At 38.6% G+C, this 23,633-nt stretch overlaps 1 protein-coding gene across 2 annotated transcripts; it reads right to left on the bottom strand.

The window, feature by feature from the left end:
• Window positions 1-555: 555 nt before the first annotated feature.
• LOC124884875 (intraflagellar transport protein 43 homolog A) lies at window positions 556-23,085 on the bottom strand. 2 transcript variants are annotated; one of them, XM_047392907.1, is made up of 9 exons: window positions 22,803-23,074; window positions 21,261-21,356; window positions 16,053-16,123; window positions 13,929-13,964; window positions 13,227-13,273; window positions 3,469-3,541; window positions 1,665-1,740; window positions 1,475-1,537; window positions 556-1,219 (listed from the first exon to the last, which is right to left on the bottom strand). In XM_047392907.1, exons 1-9 carry the CDS (start codon window positions 23,043-23,045, stop codon window positions 1,112-1,114), a joined length of 813 nt encoding a protein of 270 aa, XP_047248863.1. In that variant the 5' UTR covers window positions 23,046-23,074; the 3' UTR covers window positions 556-1,111. The 2 variants fall into 2 exon arrangements, with proteins under 2 accessions (XP_047248863.1, XP_047248864.1); XM_047392908.1 differs by lacking the exon at window positions 1,475-1,537 and having other exon boundaries at window positions 556-769; window positions 1,734-1,740; window positions 22,803-23,085.
• Between the last annotated feature and the right edge of the window lie 548 nt (window positions 23,086-23,633).

Raw genomic sequence — 23,633 nt, 5'->3', positions numbered from 1 at the left:
AGACTGAGCTGTTAGATGCACTGTGTGTCCTTCAGGACTTTCCTGAGCATCACCGAATGTCAAGAGACTGATCTCTGCGGCAGAAATAAACGTAATCACAATCTGTAAATGTTACAACTGTTTTCCTAATAGACCTGGCTGGACGTTGGAGGCCTGCATCTATATTCACACACATGAACCAAAGGCAAAACTGAATGCTGATACATCAGTGCTCGTTGAGATATACATTATTCCACAATACTGCGAGTTTGTAAGAGCGAAAGTTAAAACCATTTTTAAGTTCTTGACATTTTTCCTTCTGTTTTCGCTTTGCTTCTGAAGAATTTGGGATTGACTGGTCAACATGCAAATAACGAGGTGAGGAACTGGTTGTAATTGAAGTTAACGTAACTATTTTTTATATCAATGTTGTTATTCAGTGGTATTTGTTTAATTTTTTATAATAAAAGAAGGTAGAAGAATAAAGAAAGAAAACAGAATAAGATGAACATGAATTCGAACTTATTATTATCATTTGCAAACAAATACTTGAAATAGAAAACAACTCAAGTGGAATAATTTTTATTTTTATTTTATTTTGTCTCCATCTCTTAAAAAAACAAGAATTTGTTCATTACTTTTAAGACTTACAGCTGTCTTGTTTCAGGCTTCCATCCATACCTTTTAATTCAGTAAAAGTATAATGTATGCTAATCCTCCAGGTGTCAATAGGAACTCTGCTCAATGCATTTGAGATAATAGTGAAGAAAGGGTTGCTCCTATCGAAGAGCTGCAAGATAAAGTCAATGGCATAGTCAATAACAATAAGGTTTTAGGCTTTAATGAGGAATGTTAATTTGAACACAATCAACTGGATTTGAGCTTAGCTGATTATCAACCTTGGACTTGTATGTGGATGTTGATAATGCTACCAGTACAGAGAGGACATTTTTATCTGAAACTGGTCCTTTCAAATGATGGCCTTTGGGCTGTTCAAGTTAAAATAAGATGAAGAAAATAACATAAAATTGGCCCCAGTAACAGAGAATTTTGTTTTAACGTATCAAGAAATACTGTACATGACGTTATGACATAAATGCTTACTAAGAAACTAAAGTCAAATTAAGAGAAGTCACTGTCCATTGTGTCCCAACTCCTGACTCTCTCCTTGATCCTGTTCCATCTTAAGCTCTGAGGACACCTCTGCAAACAGATGATCCCAGTCCCAGACCACACACTCCTGCGGAGCAAAAGTCAAGGAAAACAGAGGGAGGAAGAAGATTCAGAGAGCCAGACAAGCCAAGAAAGAGAACAGAGGGAACAGGGGGAGCAAAGTAAGGAGAAAGGGGAAAGGGGAGCGCATGGTATTAATGTACACATCATAAATCTTGATTACCTGGGAGACAAAAGTGGCAACCTCCCCAGGTGCTCTACAAACAGCTGGACAAGCCTTCAGTGGAAGCCCATAGGCTATTTTTACTAAAATCTCACTCACCTCTTTGAACTCTTGCTCTGGTGCTAAAACCTTGGAGAGCAGCTTCAAGTCGATCTCTCCATCCTGAAAAGAGATTGCAGTAAAACCCCCTTAGCTTGCACAAACTGGGGTGATACAAAACTGAGAAGACCACCTTGAAGAGAAGGGTAAATGGGATAAAGATACATAAAAATAAATGTCCTTGACTTACTAAGGTTTGGAATGTAGAGAAATGTTTTAGATCATTGTCCAGATCCTTGTAGGTCATCACTCGATTCACCTGGATCCTAAGAAAGTCACAGGAGGAAAAAGACATTTTTAACGTACTTGATGCTAAAATAACCCAGAAAGATTTCAAGGCTTTTAACTTACACTCAGAACACATCTGAGAAGTGAATTTAGATAAGCTTAAAGTCTGCGCACAATTAGGCTCCACTTCTTCAAGCAGCGACCACAGAGAGCAGAAGACACTTGCCAAGTGTTAAACGCCTCAAATTGAAACCCAGCTGCTTATCTGTGGGTTGGAATTAAGTAGGGGGGCTCTCAAAGTGGCCGGGGCCTAGCAGTGCATGCCAGTCCTACTTACTGCACATTACACGCTACATTTCCCCTGCAATGAGTTCAATGTGGACATTATCTTGCACAGAGTGCAAGCCCCAGCCTAATAACCTCCACCACTGTCACAGCCCTGCTACACAGTCGACACATGTCGACGTGTCTCTCTCTGCCCTGTAAATCAGAGTCTGGGTGGTGAGAACAGAGATGCATAAATCACATCAAAGTATCATTGCCTTATTTCAGCTACGTAAAAGTCGACACGCTGCAATAAGGTGAACAGGGGACAGGTAACTTCAAAGTGACCAGATCCAGTGTCCTGTTCGTAGTCAGAGGTTGCCACACCTGTCAGGAGGAAAAGGGTTAAAATATTTGTCTGATTTATTGAAACATTACCTGGTTTTCTCAGGGGGTTTTTTTTGTATCACAACTGATACATTAGGGTTTTACTGTAATTATCATAAGTAAAATGGTATGTTTTGTATGCATTATAAAAACACAGGGATCCTACAGTTTGTCCATTTCAAAATTCTGCTCATTGTTGAACCTAGTTTGTTTGTTTTTTTTTTTACATCTGGACAAACGTAGACCAAAGTACAGATAATTTTAAACTACACTGTAAACAGTGTCTCCTTTATTTCACAAAAATAAAAAAGCCGGAATTTCATAGTTTGTTTGGCACCTCAGTCGCACCCAGCTCAAGAACCTTGGTTCTTGATTAAAACCCAGAGTTAAAAGGATTTAGGGATTAAAAAGGCAGTTAAACAGCAAATTTTGTTGTATTTATGAATGAGTTTGTGTTTATGCGTTAGTACCTCAAAGACTGGGACAAAAACTGAGAATGTAATGAGGCAAACTAAACATAAAGGTAATCATCCAAATGACATGTAAATAATACCTTAATTTATCAGAAATTTAGATCTTTGTGTTTGATAAAACGGAATAAGAAATAAAGTCTGGAAACTATTTTCCATTTTTCATATTTTTTACTTATAGACTTTTTAGAACTGAAAACACATTTATCTTCCATGCATTTTATACTGAATGTGTAAAATTTATTTAGCAACATCTTGTGTCCATCTCCAACGGTCGATGGTGAGAGGTAGGATTCATGCTGGAGAGGTCACAGGTCCATCAAAGGGCAACGCAGAGAAATGAGCCCACTCAAGCACACCACAGGACAACTGGAATTAGCCATAGTTATCAACTGTGGCTAATTCACGAGGAAAGAAAATACAAAGTCCATGCAGAAAGGCCTTGACCAGGTTTAAATTGCAGGACATTGGTGCTGCAAGGCAAAAGAGCTAAAAACTGTAAATCTCAACATATTTACCCAGTACAGCAGGTTTTTGAGGAGAGTACTACTTTTATTTAAGACGCCAAAGTCTTAAATAGAAATACTTGTTTTAAAAATGATCCATCTGACATTATAGAGTTAAAGATTAATAGACGTTTTGTACCTTGGTGGAGCAGCAACTTGCATCGTCAGATCGTCTTCCTGCACTTCTTCTAGGTCTGGTATCACTGGAATATCTATAAACAGAAAACATCCTGTAACAATTAGAGGTCCAAAGCTTTCAGAAATAAAATGACAAGTCTGTGATTAACCAACATAAATGAAAATGCTGATCTAAAGCACGCATATCCCCTGTGTATGTCTGTCAGAGGTGTGTGTTTGTGAGATTCCTTGTGTCTCTTATGCTGCCTGCATCCTCGCAAGAGCTGCCCTGTCATCGCCATGCGGCCATGAATATTCAAAAGGCGAGGCGGCAGCTCATCCCGCTGTGATTAGGGGTGCTGGGTAGGGGCTCCCCACAAAGCACCCCCCGCTACCTTAGCATTTGGGCCCTGTCATCGCCACCCACCCCTAGGACCTGCGGTGGCCGGCAGGCCGACCTCCATGTCCACTCTGCCACTCCGACTGGGGCTGCGTCCAGCCATGTGCAGAAGTATTTGCTTGTGGGCCCATCTGTGTGGGGTCGGAAGTCACAGCGCGGCCTGGCAGGGGCCGCAGTGCCAGGAGCCACCAGCCCGCTGCTTGAACAGTGGGAACCCGCTTTAATTGGCTGAACGCAACAGGACAGAGGATGGCTTCACTCCAGAGAAGGACAGGGCAAACTTTCACAGCTTTGCTCAGACTGACATGTGAAGGCACCAAAATAAAAACAGATAAGGAATGATCGGGAATACATTCATTTGTATGAATAAAGAAACAAACTGTGACAAACTTTAACAACAGTCAGCATTCAATTCAGTGTAATAAAATATTTAAAACAAAGCAATAACCTGGTTGCAAACGTATGAAACCCTTAAACTGATACTTTGTTAAAGCATCTTTGGATTCATTGGCTCCCTGTTAAATCCAGAATAGAATTTAAAATTCTCCTCCTCACATATAAAGCCCTTAATGATCTAGCTCCATCATACATCAGAGATCTGATTGTTCCATATCTTCCTAACAGGGCACTTCGTTCTCAGACTGGAGGTTTACTGGTGGTTCCTAGAGTCTCTAGAAGTAGAACAAGAAGCAGATCCTTTAGTTATCAGGCTCCTCTCCTGTGGAACCAGCTTAATTATGTGAGGCAGACACACATTATTTGCAGTTATTTCATCTTATTTCATCTTATCTTATTTATGTTCTGTTTTTTCTCCTCATAGAAGTTACACCTGGCCTGGCGTTCTGTTTCTCTGCGACACCTTCCTGGAGGGCGGCATTGGCTGAGCTGTTCCCGCCAACAACCTCATGTTCTTCTTCAATAGATGATACACTTGGCCCCTTTCTTTGAGTGATTAATCCTCTTTCTTTCCTAAACCTGGCTACTAGTTGAGCTTTTACTATGATGAACTGTATCTGCTCTTATTCATCCTATAGTCTTGGAACCTGCCTCAGAGCTTATCTGCGTAGTGGTTTCTCTCCTAGATGAAACCATTCAAGAAGCTTCTACAAAAATAAACTTTTTCTTAACATAGAAAGTACTCCTGGATCAGCGCTTTTGTCTTTTTGTGTCTCTGCTCTGTCCTCTCAAACCCCCAGTCGGTCATGGTAGCTGACTGCTCACATTGAGCCTGGTTCTGCTGGAGGTTTCTTCCTGTTAAAAGGGAGTTTTTCCTCTCCACTGTCGCTACATGCATGCTCAGTATGAGGGATTGCTGCAACGTTAACACCAGTGACTGTCCACTGTCTCTACATGCTCATCCAGGAGGAGGGAATGCTGCAAGTCACTGACTGGATGCAATCTGCTGGGTTTCCAAAGATAGAAAAACGTTTTAATCAATTTAAATAATAAACTGAACTTGACTACATGGTTTCAATAACAAGGATCAAGTAGAATGAATGTACTTGACCTGGAATCTGTCTGTTGAATTTGATTGAATTATTTCTTTTTAATTTATTCCAAAGTGTCTCAAGACAACATGCATTGTGAATTGGCACTATATACATACACTGAATTTAATTAATTCGGGATTCAGTCATCTTAACCCTCTGTCCATGCGGAACTAATCTATCAGATTGTGAAGACTTCTCTTGTCCAAAGCCCTCTTCAGGTGACTCCACAGATTTTCTGTCAGCTTTACTGCTGAACATATCAAAACTTTAATTCCCTTCAAGTAAAGCCACTCTATTGTTCATTTTCACACATGCTTGAACTCAGAATGATGCTGTAAATAAAGATTCATCCTCATCTTCATAGTTCAAACTGACGAAAAGTAACCCCAGAATGATGCTGCCTCTACCATGTTCTAGTATTGTTTTGGTGATGTGCTGTCCTGTTTTGGTGCCAAACTCACCTTTTGGAATTCAGGCCAGGGATTCAAGTTTAATTTCATTAGACCACAAAACATTTTTCTACAAAGTTTTTAGAGATCTCAGTTGGGCCTGGATTTTTTCTTTGGGAGAAACAGATTTTGTCTTTCATGCCTACTCCTCTGTGCAGACATATCGGGAAAACAAGAGACTATTGCCAAGAGTAAAATACATGTCTTTATGCTGTAATGATATATACAGGTCCTTCTCAAAATATTAGCATATTGTGATAAAGTTCATTATTTTCCATAATGTCATGATGAAAATTTAACATTCATATATTTTAGATTTATTGCACACTAACTGAAATATTTCAGGTCTTTTATTGTCTTAATACGGATGATTTTGGCATACAGCTCATGAAAACCCAAAATTCCTATCTCACAAAATTAGCATATCATTAAAAGGGTCTCTAAACGAGCTATGAACCTAATCATCTGAATCAACGAGTTAACTCTAAACACCTGCAAAAGATTCCTGAGGCCTTTAAAACTCCCAGCCTGGTTCATCACTCAAAACCCCAATCATGGGTAAGACAGCCGACCTGACTGCTGTCCAGAAGGCCACTATTGACACCCTCAAGCAAGAGGGTAAGACACAGAAAGAAATTTCTGAACGAATAGGCTGTTCCCAGAGTGCTGTATCAAGGCACCTCAGTGGGAAGTCTGTGGGAAGGAAAAAGTGTGGCAGAGAACGTTGCACAACGAGAAGAGGTGACCGGACCCTGAGGAAGATTGTGGAGAAGGGCCGATTCCAGACCTTGGGGGACCTGCGGAAGCAGTGGACTGAGTCTGGAGTAGAAACATCCAGAGCCACCGTGCACAGGCGTGTGCAGGAAATGGGCTACAGGTGCCGCATTCCCCAGGTCAAGCCACTTTTGAACCAGAAACAGCGGCAGAAGCGCCTGACCTGGGCTACAGAGAAGCAGCACTGGACTGTTGCTCAGTGGTCCAAAGTACTTTTTTCGGATGAAAGCAAATTCTGCATGTCATTCGGAAATCAAGGTGCCAGAGTCTGGAGGAAGACTGGGGAGAAGGAAATGCCAAAATGCCAGAAGTCCAGTGTCAAGTACCCACAGTCAGTGATGGTCTGGGGTGCCGTGTCAGCTGCTGGTGTTGGTCCACTGTGTTTTATCAAGGGCAGGGTCAATGCAGCTAGCTATCAGGAGATTTTGGAGCACTTCATGCTTCCATCTGCTGAAAAGCTTTATGGAGATGAAGATTACATTTTTCAGCACGACCTGGCACCTGCTCACAGTGCCAAAACCACTGGTAAATGGTTTACTGACCATGGTATCACTGTGCTCAATTGGCCTGCCAACTCTCCTGACCTGAACCCCATAGAGAATCTGTGGGATATTGTGAAGAGAACGTTGAGAGACTCAAGACCCAACACTCTGGATGAGCTAAAGGCCGCTATCGAAGCATCCTGGGCCTCCATAAGACCTCAGTGCCACAGGCTGATTGCCTCCATGTCACTCCGCATTGAAGCAGTCATTTCTGCAAAAGGATTCCCGACCAAGTATTGAGTGCATAACTGTACATGATTATTTGAAGGTTGACGTTTTTTGTATTAAAAACACTTTTCTTTTATTGGTCGGATGAAATATGCTAATTTTGTGAGATAGGAATTTTGGGTTTTCATGAGCTGTATGCCAAAATCATCCGTATTAAGACAATAAAAGACCTGAAATATTTCAGTTAGTGTGCAATGAATCTAAAATATATGAATGTTAAATTTTCATCTTGAAATTATGGAAAATAATGAACTTCATCACAATATGCTAATATTTTGAGAAGGACCTGTAAATAATACTGGAAATTTTTTGTACCCTTATCCTGGCTCATACCTTTGTACAAAGATCTCATTGTTCATATAGGATTTTCGTACTCGAACAGCTGAACATTAATTTTGGTTCATCAGATTTACTGTAATTGATGGCAGGAGTGTACCCAGAAAGACTGAATGTAGGAACTGAATGAAGAGGTGGTTCATTTGTCTACAGATGTACACATTACAGCAGCAAGCTAGTTTCAGCGTTTTTACTCTTTAAATTTTTTCCTCCAACTCATTTGTTTTTCATTTTTAATCATCTTGAAAAGGAAATATGTCACAGTAAACATTTACTTAGCATGATTTAGTTTTTCACTTTTGAGATCCACTAAAGACATTTTTATGATTTAAACACATACATTTACTCCAGTATTCCGACTTTGTTCTCAACGCACTACAAACACAAAAAAGAACACTAATACACTTAGAAATTCATTAAAGGAAACTACATTTATGAGAGAAAACAACTTTTGTTACCTGCTTTCCTAATTAATTTATGTTTTAAATCAAAGGCTTCAAGTCTTCTTGGATACATAATGATCTTTTAATAAAATCATATTCCTTTTTGGAGTTGAAATTTTGCCTGCTTTACAACTTTCAAGTTTGGATATCCATATGTAACTTTTATTAATGGAGTATAAAAGTAATACTATGTAACAATAAGGTATTGTGCATGACCAAGAACCTTTTTTGTAATATTTTCAAGTGGATCTTCAGGCACTTTGTTTTTAAATGGTTATAATGTTTTCATGAAATCTGATTGTGAGTTTTACTTGGACAGGTGCGTCAGATAACTGGTCTGAAGAAGTCTATGGGCAAGACCATAAAAATGCAAACATGTTCCTTCATTCCCATCACATTTAGAAGACCTGAAACTTCTAACCCCCGATCAAACAATAATTTCCGAACTGGATGTACTCTGCAGATCTTTATTTGTTCTATAGTGGTGTATTTACAATGACCTAAAAAAAGAACATTTGGATGCAGGAAAGAGAAGAACCAGCTGACAGAAAAAAGAGAGCTGGACTGCATCATGAAGAGGCTTGTCAGTAATCTCTAACCACAGTACTGTACCCTGAGGGGAAAGTCGATACAGGAGCTAAATAGAGGTGAGGAGATGGAAGTCTGAATCTGATGTGAGGAAATATGTCACCATTTCTTCAAAATAACCCCTGAAAACAAACTTGGTTACAAAAATCATTGATCTTTTCTGGAGTAAAGGGAAAATATTTAATTCCCAACAAAATTCCCAGGTGGATGAAGAATTCTGACACCAACTAGGTCAAAGCATATCCTATCAAGTTTTACTGGAAATCAAACCCCCTCCTTCTGCTGATAACTTACTTCTTTCCTTTTTTTTTTTAATTAAACCAAATTAAAAATGCCACACTCGTTTAGCGGCTGACAAGATTCATCTGTGTTTCTGATATCCAAATAAATGCAGGCATGGGTATTTCATATTCATGAGGCCCGGTGACACTTCGTCCTCTCATTTACAAAGCACAGCGTTCAGCAGAATCCGTCCCCCCTGGACTCCCAATCAAATTTAATGGTCTTAGTGCAATGACATCAAAAAGCTTCACCGTCCAGCTCTGCAAACAGCTTCCTGGGTTGTCTATCTGTGCACACCCTCCCTTTCTGACTTCCACTGGTAATGCACCATTAACACACACCATGAGAGTTCAGTGTGAATAACAAAAGCATGTGCTGTCTATATGCAAAGTCTTTTATTGAAAGAAAAAAAGGGAACAACTGTTTTAAATTGGTTTTAAATTCAACGTATTACCGGAGGTCAAGCAGCCGGTGTTTTCTACCAACTCTATCAGGAGGATAACCACACCTTACTGCGCTCAGCTGGACGTACATGGAGGTGGCTTTTGTCTGCCTTATTAGTCAGCCGCATGCAGTCTCCTCCCTGAAGCTTGTAAATATCAAAAAGCGGATAATAGACGTAGCTGCAGCTCATGCATGCCAGTCAGCGACTTTAGATACGAGGACGTCTCTCCACATAACGTGGGCTCCGGTAACCTACACAGGGGTCCAGTCATATGATTACCTAGGCAGAGCTCCATTTGAAAGGCTCATAGAGCAATATTCAACACATCAGAGTGTGGGCGCAAGACATGAAACAGAAAAGTGCGTTTGTGATACTGGAGCTATTTTAAGTGACCAGCAGGAAGCGGTGGGGGCAGCTGATAGGGAGCTGGGAGCAGTTGACTGGCCAAGCCTTCTCTCTGTGGGTCCCTCTCTGTGCTTGTAGCCAGTGGACATAAGGGATAAGGGTGTGGGACATAATCAAGATTGTAGGGGCTATCTCAGTAACCCTCAGCACTGTAATTTCCAATGCCCCTGCCTCCAGCTCTGTATTAAGAGGTCTCCCTCCACTGAGTAATAATCTTTCTGGAGGCTTTAATGGCAAGAGAAACAAACCTTTGTATTCAACATTCAACCGGCCATTTTAACCTATTAAAGGCACAGTACTTACTAACTAACACTGACATTCTGATGGCTGAATTATGCTGAAATGTATTTACATTAGCTAAACAACATTTATGACTTTTAAAGAGCACCGGAAACTGAAATACTGTGAAAACAGCAGCAGAGTAAAGTAGTTTTAGGCATTAGTGATATTAAACATTATTGTTTAGGCATCATGTTTGATTCAAGTTTAAGTTTTGCAAACTACTGGCGTTGGTCCACACTATTTATCGGATTTGCTTTCTCCATACAGGGCCTCCAGACCTTCCTGGTCTTCAGGAAACAATCTTCTGTTAGTAGAAGTGAAACTCATGGTGAGTTATCCTTTGCCTGTTCAGACCCTCACCTTGAGGAGTGTTTTTGAAAGCAAATTAAAAACATATTTATTCAGTCTTATTTATCTTTTGTTTGCTTTATTATTTTATTTGCATTTTTTAAATGTAATTTGTTTATATTTATTATTGTATTTGCATTTTATTTACGAAATGTATTATTAATTATTTTATTTGTGTTTTATTTATTACATTTTTCATTAGATTCATGTTTCTTTAGATATGCATGTTTTTATTTTATTGTTTAAGCTAATATTTCATTAGAAATATTGTGCTCTTTGCATTCCTGTTACCATTTATGATTTAAGTGATTGTAATTTCATTGTCTTTACATGCTTCATGTACTGAAGTAAAAACATACGCTGTATGTATTTATTTTAGTTGTTTCTTTTTGATAATTTCTAGTGTGTCTGCCTGTTTTTACCATCTGATCTACCTCTTTGAGTTATATATCTGTAGGAAAAATGCTCTACTCTAATAAATTTAGTTAGATGGATTTATATCATTATGAATAAAACTGTAAAAACATATTTAAATTATTATTATTTTTTAAATCACATACAGTATATACTTATTTTATTAATACGTTACCTTAATCATTCATCTTTATAGCTTAGAACTGTCTGAAAATGTTGACGTAAATTAGGACTAAATGAAAACAATTTATAGGAACACATATTTGGATTAAAATACTATGTGTTAATTTGCCATGTGATAATATCGCTCTCTCACACACACACATCTATAGATTTAGCAGTTTATGAAGTGAGCAATGCATGCTAACCTGTTTTTACTGAGATTATTTGATCTTATATATAAAGCTGCTTTGCACAGCAAAAACAGAATGATCTTCTGCAGCCCTTCTTTGAAATGTTGCCCCCTCAGTCTTAACTTGTTTGTAAAGAGCACGAAGGTCACAGACAAAACGTGATACCGTAACATTTGTATTCAGCTGCATAGGTCTGGTACTCTCTCTCTCTCTGTGTGTGTGTGTGTGTGTGTGTAACCTACTGTGGTTGCATAGTCTCAGTCCAGCTTAAAAGCGTTGAGTGGCTGTGTTTATTGGTATGTTTTAATTCTGGTGCTTTAAGTGGTCGTTGTGTGGAAAGAAGAGTTCATCCTTTAGGAGTCCATTTTTGGTGCAAAGTTAAGCAACATCACATTTGAGTAAATTCTACCGTTAAAAACATATTATTGACAGAAACTACCACTATAGATTGCTCTAGTTCAGCCTAAGATATTATCTTTGCAAAATGTCTGCATACTTATAGGAAATATTTTATCATTTCATTGTATCATTTCATATTATTAAAAAGCTACTGTTGTGTATTTGCTTTTATAAAACTGTAACTAGGAAAAGGCACTAAAATTGAAATTTATTCCATTAAACTATTTGAAAAACTGTTTTGCTTATACATTTGATTAAGAAATGAGTTTAAATTCATTTATTGGTCATGATGTTTGGTGTTTTTTCTTTGCTTGTTGGTGCTTTTTCCAACTTAGCATTACACACAGCTTGTTTTATGCATAAACTTTGAGTCACCATTAAATAAATCAACTATAGATAGATTGTGTTTTGCTTCAGTCACTTCACACTCCATACTAAATACATATTGCTTCAAAAAACAACAGACATATAGGGAACATTTTTGTTTCAGTTTTTTCCAATATGTAATTTACAAAGTAATGACAGTCTTCCACATGCTTTCAAAAGTAACAACAGGAAAGAAACTGTCACTCGCTGACTTCTATAAAAACCAGTAAAGTGTATATACAATGTTTTCCAAGCTCATACACTAAAAGCAGAAAAGAGTAAATTAGCTTTTAAATGAGGACCCGGTTAACATGAGATACACCAATCAATCAACCAGAGATCAGAACTGGTAAATTTTTCCCTGATCCGATCAGATGTGTGGACGACAGGTCAAATACCAACAAAACATATATATTTCTATTTTCAGTAAATGAATAAAACCAAAAATAAAAATAAAAATATAAATAATAAAAGCAAAATGCATCAACCAACAAAACGGTGGTCTTTTTTTTAATCAGATAAAGGTTAGGGATGCATAATGGGGGCTAAACATGTTCTTCCTTTAATTCCAGTTGGTTTCAAAGCTACTACCTCGATCAAACAACCTGCAGCACATTTTTCTCTTTTATGTGTTATAGTCCTTAGAGAAAAACAAATTTAGAAAACACAATTGGTCAAAATCTAAATCCACAGATGAGGCTACTAGAAAAACCAGAAATTAATATCGGCCATGAAAGGTCTGATTGGTGCATCTCTGTCGTTAACATCACTTAACTTCAGCTAAGAAGGTTTTTCTTGTCTGAAACAAATGAAACTATTAATGTGTGCTTCGAGAATTTTAAAGCACCTTGGGGCCCACAGGGGGCATTTCGCAGTCACAAACTTCACTTATACCTCAGGCTGGCCCTGGTTGTTGCAGTAATTTTAGACAGCTCAAGAAGACACTTGTTAAAATATTATTTAAGATCTGTTAAACTTTGTTTTCTCTGGCCAGTAGTGTGAACTGAAAATTGATATTCATTTAAAAGAACCCTTGATATAAAAAAAGACTTTTACCATAAGAGTTTAAGCTGCAACCAGGAAGAAATATGGCAGGAACATCAGTGAAAAGTGATCATCTGACTCCCTGCTTATCTGCTCTACTTTCGGAGGACAAATGTGCAGGGGAGACATTTGAGTGCTCCTCTTTGCCCGTGAGGAGACACAAAGAATGCGGACGGCAAAGGGTGCTCCTACCTCCTTCATCATCTGATCCCTGGGGAGTTTGTGGTCGCAGGCGATGGCTGTGGAAACAAGGAGGAAGGAGAGAATAAATTACTTAATGCCTTCAAAACCAAGCCTGATGGTGAAAACATCATAGGGAGGGAGTGAGTTGGTTCTTAGACTTTGTTTTGATGATGTGCCTGTTATTTCTTCACTGTGGTGGAGCTCATTGGTTCTCGATTTCTATGCGATCGACACATCATATTGTTGAAAAAAAACAGAAGGAAACCAATCTGGAAGCGCTGTCCACAAAGTATTCCCGGGACAAGTGTGACAAAAGCACAGCATAAGAGATATTCTTCAGGGTAACAGCATCAGTTTCACATGAAGTTTTGTTTCACTGCAGCCATCGAGGCACCAAGCACCAGCTGGGATGATGAGTAAAACTCGCACGGCTGTGTTCCCCACTCTATTCTAAGACACATAATGATTATAAGGATGAAACTCGAACTACAGGAAGACGGTAATAAATGTTACAGCAAATCCGCCATGCTGCTTTTATAGTCACTTAAAGAGATTGTTTCTGGAAAACGAGAATGACTTGCAACATTCAGAAAGTCCACCGTAACGTGCAGAGAATTTACGCAAAAGTATTAAGAGTAAACGTTTTTTAAGCCAAAACGCTTTACTGAAACAACCATTAGATTTAATAATGAACTCCAAGAGTTAACTTACTCCTCCAGGTCCTCAGCAGCTCGTCTTCTTGAAGACCTGTAAATAAACAGAGAGCACAGTTTTTATGCACATAAAACAAGAACTTTAGTCAGGGTATATTTCTGTGTTCCAGCAATAACAGTAACCTGACGAGTCTGTAGCTTTCTCACAGCATAAAACAAAAAATCACGCCAGAATTTCTCAACCAGAACTATAACAAGCATAACACATTTTTACCAGATAATAAAATAAATAACAAATAAATAAAATAAATAAAAAAAACTATGGAAGAAGTAAAAAATAAACAAATTTGCAGATTTAAGACACAATGTAATTTAATATTCAATGGCAATTATTTTGACCCCAGTGGGAAAATTAATTTGCAGCATTTCTACTCATCAAACAGCACATATATGGTACATATATATAAATATTATATTTATATATTTATATAATATTTAAGACTCTGTAGAAACAGAATTCCGGTTTCCATAATCAGCTCAATTTGAAAGCAAAAAGAAAGTTGTCACTATTTTCAGCAAACAGTGATTACTGTAGATTGGTGCAGAGACATTCAACCTTTTTTTTCTTATTTCTAAAAAGTAAAAAAGCTCTCTTTTTCATTTTGCCATTTCTTCTGGTTGAGAGCTGCCCCCTACTGGTCATTTGATTTTCCCTTTATCTTTTCTTAAGTCTCTGGCACTCAAGACTTAAAAGAAAAGACAAGAGACTGAATATAAAAAATTGCATTAATTGTGCCTATTAAAATGAGAAAGTATTAGTATTTGGACAACAATAACTACAAGGCTGGAAAATAGTTTTTACTGAGGAAGTTGGATACGGTCTGGTTAATATTTTGATTTGTAACATCAAACAGATCTCTAACTGTCCCAAGAGGATTTTGAAAAGTTTTATCTTATTTTGAATAGACCAAAATTATTTTCTTACAAATTTATCTTTTCATTTTAGAAAAACAGACTAATCAAAAAAAATGAATCCTTGCTTTTTCATCTCTGACAGCTCGGCAACATCAATAAATGGACAAGAGTCCAACCAGGCAAAGTGGAGATGAGCTGATTGAGCCTACCTGGCTGCCCTTGGACTGTGTCCTGTCTGGAGGGGGGGCAGGGGGGTGGCGACACTTAAGACACATTACAGGCCGCTTGATTAAGACTCATGTAAGGCAAAGCGATAGACATGGTAAAACTGTCTGGAAAAAGTTGTTAGGGATAAAATATATTGTGACAACCTGGTTTCAAAGGTTCATCAATAAACTGACAGATCATTTAGTGTCAATTAGAAGTGATAGATCGACAAATCCTGGGATTTCTGCGCTGGGATTAGTGGGAGGAGGGCAGTGGTGATTGAGCATGAGGGGTGACATTGAAAGGAAAAGTCCTTGCCGGTTCCAGGGGGGACCATTACTTACTTTGTTTCAGAAAGGATCAATGCACATGCAAGCCCCTTTTACACCTCCTGTATTTGAATCACTTTGAGAACGGGAATCAAGAGGGGTTACGCAAAAGTGGAGCTGCATACGCTGACCTTCGGTGTGTGAAAGATCTATTGAGTTTGCCTCTTTCCTGCTTGCACTAATGATGCAGTAAACTATGCAAATAAACAAAAGTGACTCCGCCTGTTCACTTCATCCTGCGTTCTTCAATCTCCACAGAGACTAAAGGAAAGGAGCGCAGTAGCAGGAGAAAGGACAAACTGTTCACTCATGAACAGCATTACTAGTTGCAGATCAAACCTCCCAGCAAACAACTACCATATGTTTCAAATATTTTTTATGAATTCTCTATGTTGTGCTCTGTGTGTAAAGAGCAGAGTACAGTAGTAAGGGGTGATGAAGTGGCTTGAACCCCTGTGATGAAGTGACTAGCTGACTAACAGTGCCCTCCTGTGGCTGATGCATTAACCATGTCAATTACCGCCTTGCTCGCAGATGAAGACGAATGGAGAGTTGCCTGCTCAGACAGGCTCCCTCTAACCTTGTTGATTCACAGCCTGAGAGCCAAATATGCACTGATAAATAAGCTCATTCAGCAGCATGAGAGTTCATTAATAACACATAACACAAGCTTGCAGGCCCCACTTCAGTGTTGCCACTGCAGAGTGGGGGGGAAAGGTGACGATACATACTTGGCAGAGCCAGATCCAGAGCTTTCTTCTGCCCAGCCACCCTGCCGCCGGGGTGGTTTAGAAGGGGGGGCCTGCAGTAAAAAAACACCTTAATAGCAAACAGGTTTATTGAATGTGTATTTGCTCACATACAGAATAGATAAACCCTATATGGACAGTGGTATGTCATTATCACTGCAGTCACAGCAATATTTGTCTGTTCTATTGCTTAAAAGGCAAGATTGTGTGCTTTATCTTTGCAAAAAATAAACAATTAGAGACAAGGAACCACCTTTGAGGTTTCTACTTGTACAGTTCCATGCAAAAGTCTTCAAATCCCTTTAACTTTTCCATACTTTGATACATGCTTTATATAATCTCTAAAATGACATGCACTTGCATTTAGCCCCTTTGAATGTGCTACCAACTGCCTTCAGAAGTCTCCTAATAGGTGCAATTTAATTATAGTTTATATCCAGCCATTCTGTGAAGGTCACAGAGGTTTGTTAGAAACACTGGTGAATAAACAGCATCGTGATGACTAAAGAACACAGCAGACAGGTGGAGAAGTTTAAGTCAAGTCAAGTCAAGTTTATTTATTTAGCGCTTTTCAGCAACAAGGCACTCAAGGCGCTGAACATAGGGAAAAACATTACAATGATACAGAAAATCAAACAACAGAGGTAATAAAAATGTTTTTAAAAATAAAGATAAAATAAAGAGAATATAATGATGGATAAGAAAATGAAAGGAAAATTGGACTGAAAACTTAACTAATCATGCCTAGATGGCACAGTCAAAGGCCACTCTAAACAAATAAGTTTTTAATCTTGATTTAAAGCAACTTAGGGTTTCGGCGCTTTTACAGTTTTCTGCCAGTTTATTCCAGATTAGTGGAGCATAAGAACTAAAAGCTGCTTCTCCATGTTTGGTTCTGGTTCTGGGTATGCAGAGTAGATTTGAGCCAGAAGACCTGAGAGGTCTGGGTGGTTGATACACTGACAACAAGTCTGTTATGTATTTTGGTGCTAAGCCATTCAGTGATTTATAGACTAACAGAAGTATTTTAAAGTCTATTCTCTGAGCTACAGGGAGCCAGTGTAGGGACTTTAGAACCGGGCTGATGTGCTCCACTTTCTTAGTTCTAGTGAGGACGCGGGCAGCAGCGTTCTGGATCAACTGCAGCTGTCTGATCAACTTTTTAGGCAGACCTGTGAAGACACCGTTGCTGTAATCAATTCTACTAAAGATGAACGCATGAATTAGTTTTTCAAGGTCCTGCTGAGACATTAGTCCTTTAGTCCTGGAGATGTTCTTTAGGTGATAGAAGGCCGACCTTGTTACTGTCTTTATGTGCCTCTGAAGGTTCAGGTCTGAGTCCATCACTACACCCAGGTTTCGAGCCTGACTGGTGGTTTCTAGCTGTATTAACTGAAGCTGTGTGCTAACTTTTAAACGCTCTTCCTTTGGTCAAAAGATTATTACTTCAGTTTTGTTTTGATTCAGCTGAAGAAAAGTTTGGCCCATCCATGCATTGATTTCTTCTGAGCATTTACCCAGCGCTTGAACGGGTTCATGATCACCTGGTGACATCGTAACGTATAGCTGTGTCGTCTGCATAGTTATGATAACTTACGTTGTTGTATATTAAAGTCTGAGTTAGGGGGAGCATGTAGATATTGAATAGGAGGGGCCCTAAGATGGACCCTTGGGGAACGCCACATGTGATTTTTGTGCTCTCTAATGTAAAGTTACCTACTGACACAAAAAAGTGCCTGTCCTTCAAGTAGGATTTAAACCAGTTGAGTGTTGTACCAGAAAGGCCGACCCAGTTTTCCAGGCGCTCTAATAAAATGGAGTGATCAACAGTGTCGAATGCTGCACTAAGGTCCAATAATACCAGCACTGTGGTTCTTCCACAGTCTGCATTTATACGGATGTCATTGAACACCTTGACAAGAGCAGTCTCTGTACTGTGGTGAGCAGGAAGCCTGACTGGAAGACATCGAAGCGGTTGGTCGTTGTTAGGAAGTTGTTTAACTGCTGGAACGCAGCTTTTTCAATAATCTTACTGATGAAGGGGAGGTTTGATATAGGCCTGTAGTTCTGTAGTATCAGCTTGTCCAAGTTGCTCTTTTTCAATAAAGGTTTGATAATTGCTGTTTTCAGGGCCTGGGGGAAAACAGCTGACAAAAGGGACGTGTTTATTATTTGTGTTAAATCAGATGTTATTACAGGCAAATCTTTCTTAAAGAAAGCTGTGGGTAAAACATTGAGACAGCAGGAAGAAGAGCTTAGTTGCTGTACGATTTCTTCTAAGTTTTTGTAGTTTATTTGGTGAAATTGGGAAATTTTGTCAAAATAAGTTCTAGTTGGAGACAACATTGGTACTGGAGTTGATGTGGATGTGCTGACTGCCTCTCTGATCTTTTGGGTTTTTTCAGTAAAGAATTTAGCAAATTCATTGCAGGCCCTGGTAGACTGGAGTTCAGATGCTACAGTTACAGGAGGGTTTGTTAACCTGTCGACCGTGACAAATAATGCCACGTTAAAGGAGGGTTAGGTTATAAACAAAATATCACAAACTTTGAATCGAGCATCTGATAATGGAAAGAGTGTGTCACAACTGAAAAACTACCAGTCTGACCACCTAAACTGACAGGCCAGGCAAGGAGAGCAGAAAAGCAGCCAAAATAATCACAGTAACTCCAGAGGAGCTGCAGAGATCCAAAGCTCAGGATCTGCTGGCTGGATGGGTATTAATGACGACCTTCACAAATCTGGCCTTTTTAGGCCAGATTTGTGGCAAGAATAAAGATATTGTTCAAAGAAAGCCATAAGAAGTCCCATTTAAAGTTTACCACAAGCAATGAAAGGAACATATCAAACAGGTTGAAGGTGCTGTGGTCAGAGGAGACCAAGGTTAAACGTTTTGGCCGACATCCAAAAGACTATGTGAGGCAGAAAACCAAACACTTCCTTTAGCCCAATCACCACTGTGAAACATGGGGATGGTAGCATCATGAGGCGGGGAGTTTTTTTCTTCAGAAGAACAGGAAACCTGGTCAGAATTGATGGGACGATGGGTGGATTTAAATATGGTGTAATCCTTTAAAAAAATAAGTTGAAGGCTGCAAAATAATTCCAGAATTGCAGCCAGACCATATTGATATGTAGGAATGGTACAGTTAAAGTCCAGATGTAAACCCAGTTGAGAGTCTTTGGCATGACTTGACAGTTAATGTTTACAAACTATTTCCATCCAATCTGACTGAGCTTTAGCTATTTTGCAATGTGCCGTCTCTGGATGTAGCCTCTAGTCTCTTTGTGCTAGGCTGGTAGAGTTGGTTCTAAAAGGTTTTGGCTCGGGTGAGGTGAGAACAAATGTGTGCCGCACTTTTCTGATTTTTGTTTGTAAAAAATGCCCTTCCACTTCACAATTACGCAATGAAGTGTTTGATTTATAAAGTGACAAAATATGAAAAAGTTCATGAGGTATGACTACTTTCCCAAAGCACTGTGTAAGAACTGTAACTCCTTTATGGATATCCGACTTGTACAGCAAATGCACAGAAATGAAGCATAAATATCCTGGCACAAGTTTTCTGACCATTTAAACCAAAGCTACTTTCTTACCATCTTGTGAAATGCTCCCAAAAACCTGCTACACACATAACACCACATCAGCATTTGCTGGAAAGAGTCACCTCTATCAGTCAAGTTATTGTTATTGTATTAAAACATATGAAGCAGAGCATAAGAACTACGTCTAGCCCAAAAACAGATTCAGACAGGGGAAAAAGCAGGTCTCTCCATTTGTTTGAGTGATAAACTGAGAATGCAATATGATCATAAAATTTAGACCCTGAAAGCAAGACTTGAATGAACAAATTCCTTTAAAGCATGCATGGGTGGACACTGGAAAAATGAATCAGAAAAAAACCCAAACATTTCTCATTACTATATTGGGTCTGCAGAGGACAAAATGTTATTGACGAGTTTCCTTAATATATGATGAAAGAGGAAACAATCATTTATAGCTGGTTCCTTTAGCAAAGCCATTTATAAATCTGAATGTCACCATTAAGCAGGGCAGAGGGAGGGGGAACCCACTCTATTCTACTGTATATTACCATTAAACCAGGGAGCCGAGGCTAAACGAGCTCCCTTAACTTTGTGTAATTAGTAACTGTCTCTTTAAAAAGAACAGAAATGATTAAAATGACAACTGAGGCTTTCTAGCAGAGACTGCAGAATTTCTTCCAAGTGATGAGATATCCCTTTGTTGTTGGATATTTGATGTGTCTGACAATGAATCATTTTCACGAGGGACTAGATAATAAGATCACGTCTCCTTGCAAGGGATGAATTCTTCTTCTGGCATTTCACTCAACACAAATGGAGAGGCTATAAGTGTCCTGAGAAATAAAACAGATCTGTGCCTGCATTTCCTAATGACCAAATATGAACCTAACTGTTGTACTAGAGTACTGAGGCCTGTTAGGACAATTAGCTTGGCCTTAGGGGTTTCTAAATTAGGATTCTCTGGAGGTCTCTGGGTCAAGGAATTTGTGCACAAGAAAGCATCTGATTTTTTGCTTTAAGGGATGTCAGGAATGCGACCACTGGGGTATTTTAGGCAGAGGAAGACAGGGTTGATAAACAAATTTTGCAAAGAAAAAAAATTGGTTCATACATTAGGAAAGTTGGCCTAATTTGGGAAGATTAGCCTAAAGCAAGAGCACTGTAGGGTTTTTTTTCACTTCAAGAATGTTTACAGTTTGCCAGAGCAGGAGATGTGGCTCATTCCAAAAATGCCAATGACAGCAAAGGCAGTTTTTTATTGTCTTTCAGGAGCCACATTTTTAAATAGTATTTTGCATACTATTTAAAAAATAGCAAGCAAAATATCTCATCAACTGCATAAATAGGTACGCCACTAAAACTCCTTTAGTTTACTGGCAGCCAGTGTTGCCTTCTGCAAGGCAGTGACTACGTTGCAAATAGAAGGTAGAAACTAACATGAAGAAAATGAGTTAAAATAAATGTTTGACAGAAAATTGACAGTGTATCAGGAGCAACTGCATCAGAAGCCATGCAAATTAACACTACCCACCTCATCCTCATCATCCTGTAATTCATGCGTGTGACAAAACCAAAATGCAATTCTATGACATACAATGTAAAGAGACATTATAACATTCAGGTAGATATCTAAAGAGCACTCACTTCTAATGAAGCGGAGGTGGATGACTTCCGTGCGGGCCGAGAATCTTCAAGTGACTGATCAGCTGGTAAGCGAGCTCTTCGGCCAGATTTGGCAATCTGGGAAATGTAAGGTATTTCTTTTTTAGAACAGGGTGCTTATTTTTATTTAAAGCCAATTATAAACATTATTTTTTTATGTTAGTTATTGATCATTTTAAAATTAGCACAAACAATTCATTTCAAAAAGCTGATAAGAAGCCCTTGAAAACAAGTGTGATGTAGTCTTTAAAAATTAAAGTCAGGGATGTGTTTGTTAATATGTGAAAACCATCTACAAGAAGGGACACAGCAGACTGTACTTCTTGAGGAGGCTAAGGTCCATTGGTATTTGCAGCAAGATGCTGCATATCTTCTATAAGTCTGTTGTGGAGAGTGTGATCTCTTCTGCAATCATCTGCTGGGGTAGCAGCATCAGAACAGGGACTTAAAAAAGCTCAACAAGCTAATAAAGAAGGCTGGTTCTCTTCTGGGGACTCCTCTGGAACCTCTGGAGATCATGGAAAGAAGGATTCTTCATAAAATGAAGAACATTATGGAGAACCCTGAGCATCCTCTTCATGAGACTGTTGTACAACAACAGAGTGTCTTTAGTCAGAGGCTTCTTCAGGGATCAGCCATCAGCACCTACAAAGGTTCTTTAAAAAAACATGTATAACATAAGCTACGACAGCATTTAAAGTCCCTTTAGGATTAATAATGTATTTTTGAATTGAATTGAATACGCATACGTGAAGTCCTACAATTCACACAGAACATTTCCCTGGAAATTCATCTTTAAAAGTCTCTTTATATCAAAACACTCTAGAGAGTTTGGGCCTTTATCTGGTCTGTTATATCAATGAAGATTTAAAATCTACAGGAACTTTAGGGGATCCGATCAAAGAGTAGTATTCAATTTGTTGATCATCTGGTAACCAAAATGCTGCATTAGAAACAAGTAGAAATTCTTGCAAATTTGCGCAAGTTTGCCATGCAACAAAATGATATGTATATGTATATTTTTTTAATGCACAAGTTCTATACATTTCTGTGCTGAAAGTTCTGTGCCGAGTTCCCAATCCAGTATAATAAATACAGAAGTTCACTATGAATTTACTGCAGATATGCTTATGGAGATCAGTCCTTAAGTACGGATCTGCAACAACCACTCATTGTGGATGGATGGATGGATGGATGGATCATAACAAGCTTAAGAAAGCTGAATAATTAACCACCTTCAAGGGACTAAAAACGTCAGTCAAATGGAGAGCAAAGCACAAGCTAGCGTGTTAAGAAACGTTGGGGATGGCTAACCACAAAGTTAATGGGACGACGTGACAAATCTGTCTGCAGTCTTTAACGGCAGCTAGCGATCTGATCCACCGACAAACACCATACGGCTAGCTAAAGGGCTAACCCTAGCCCCTCAGTGAAACCTTAAAAATAACAAATCATCTCACGACGCAAAATACTAGTGTGATTTTACTCGTGTTCTATTTTAAGCGCTGTTAGAGACTGGCTTACATTCTTTGTCCCTCCACCATCTTCGAACTGAAAGTTATCGTCCATCTCTCTCCTCATAGCTTCAGCTCTGGTACGGCTTCTTCCGTAAGCACAGGCGTTACGTAGCAACGGTCGCCATCGTAACGCCTTCCTCTTCTTCTTCTTCGTCTTTCGGAGGTTGGGAAACATTTTAAGGTGTGCAATACCGCCACTCCAACGTGACGCATCCCTTTGTTCAGCCAGGTCGTCCTTCTTTTTCTTCATGGGCTTTTTTTTGGAAGTTGGCAAGAAACATTAGGTGTGCTTTACCGCCACTTACTGGTATGGAGTGTGTCTCAAAATGTCTGTCTAGAATAGAATGGAATTATTTGTCATTGCTCCACATGGGTGCAATGAAATTTTCAAAATAAAACAGAACAGAACAGTGCAGGCAAGTAGTGCAAATTAAAGAAAATAAATATTAAAAAGTTAAAAAAGTTATAAAAAGATATAAAAAGTAAAAAAAAAAGTTATGAGAAGGACTGTGCAGGTGGAAAAAATACATTACTGTATTTTGTGTATGTGCTGCCAGTAATCATATTTTACTAATCAACCTTGTTTACCTAAAAAACCTAACTAGAATTTAAATACTTTCACTTTCTAAATCTCTCTGTAGTATAGTTATTAAATGAAATGTTTCTTTAATCTCAATAAATTCGTCATACATGTATATTCAATTCAATTCAATTCAATTCAAAAATACTTTATTAATTCTAAAGAGAAATTAAATAATATATTTAATAATAATATAATAATAATAATAATATATAATAATAATATATCTCCTTTCTCTCTCATATCTGCAACTTAATA

The sequence above is a fragment of the Girardinichthys multiradiatus genome, chromosome 19 (assembly GCF_021462225.1).
Source record: "Girardinichthys multiradiatus isolate DD_20200921_A chromosome 19, DD_fGirMul_XY1, whole genome shotgun sequence".
In the NCBI taxonomy this organism is placed as follows: Eukaryota; Metazoa; Chordata; class Actinopteri; order Cyprinodontiformes; family Goodeidae; genus Girardinichthys; species Girardinichthys multiradiatus.
Note: the sequence above shows the minus strand (reverse complement) of the source record. Positions and strands in the feature narration are given on the sequence as shown.

Excerpts from the sequence above, each read along its gene's own strand:
- LOC124884875 (XM_047392907.1), bottom strand. The coding sequence starts at position 23,045 with ATGAAGAAAAAGAAGGACGACCTGGCTGAACAAAGGGATGCGTCACGT. Across the intron at positions 21,357-22,802 it reads ATGGTGGAGGGACAAAGAAT|ATTGCCAAATCTGGCCGAAG; the intron begins GTAAGCCAGTCT and ends TACATTTCCCAG. Across the intron at positions 13,274-13,928 it reads GCTGCTGAGGACCTGGAGGA|CCATCGCCTGCGACCACAAA; the intron begins GTAAGTTAACTC and ends TTGTTTCCACAG.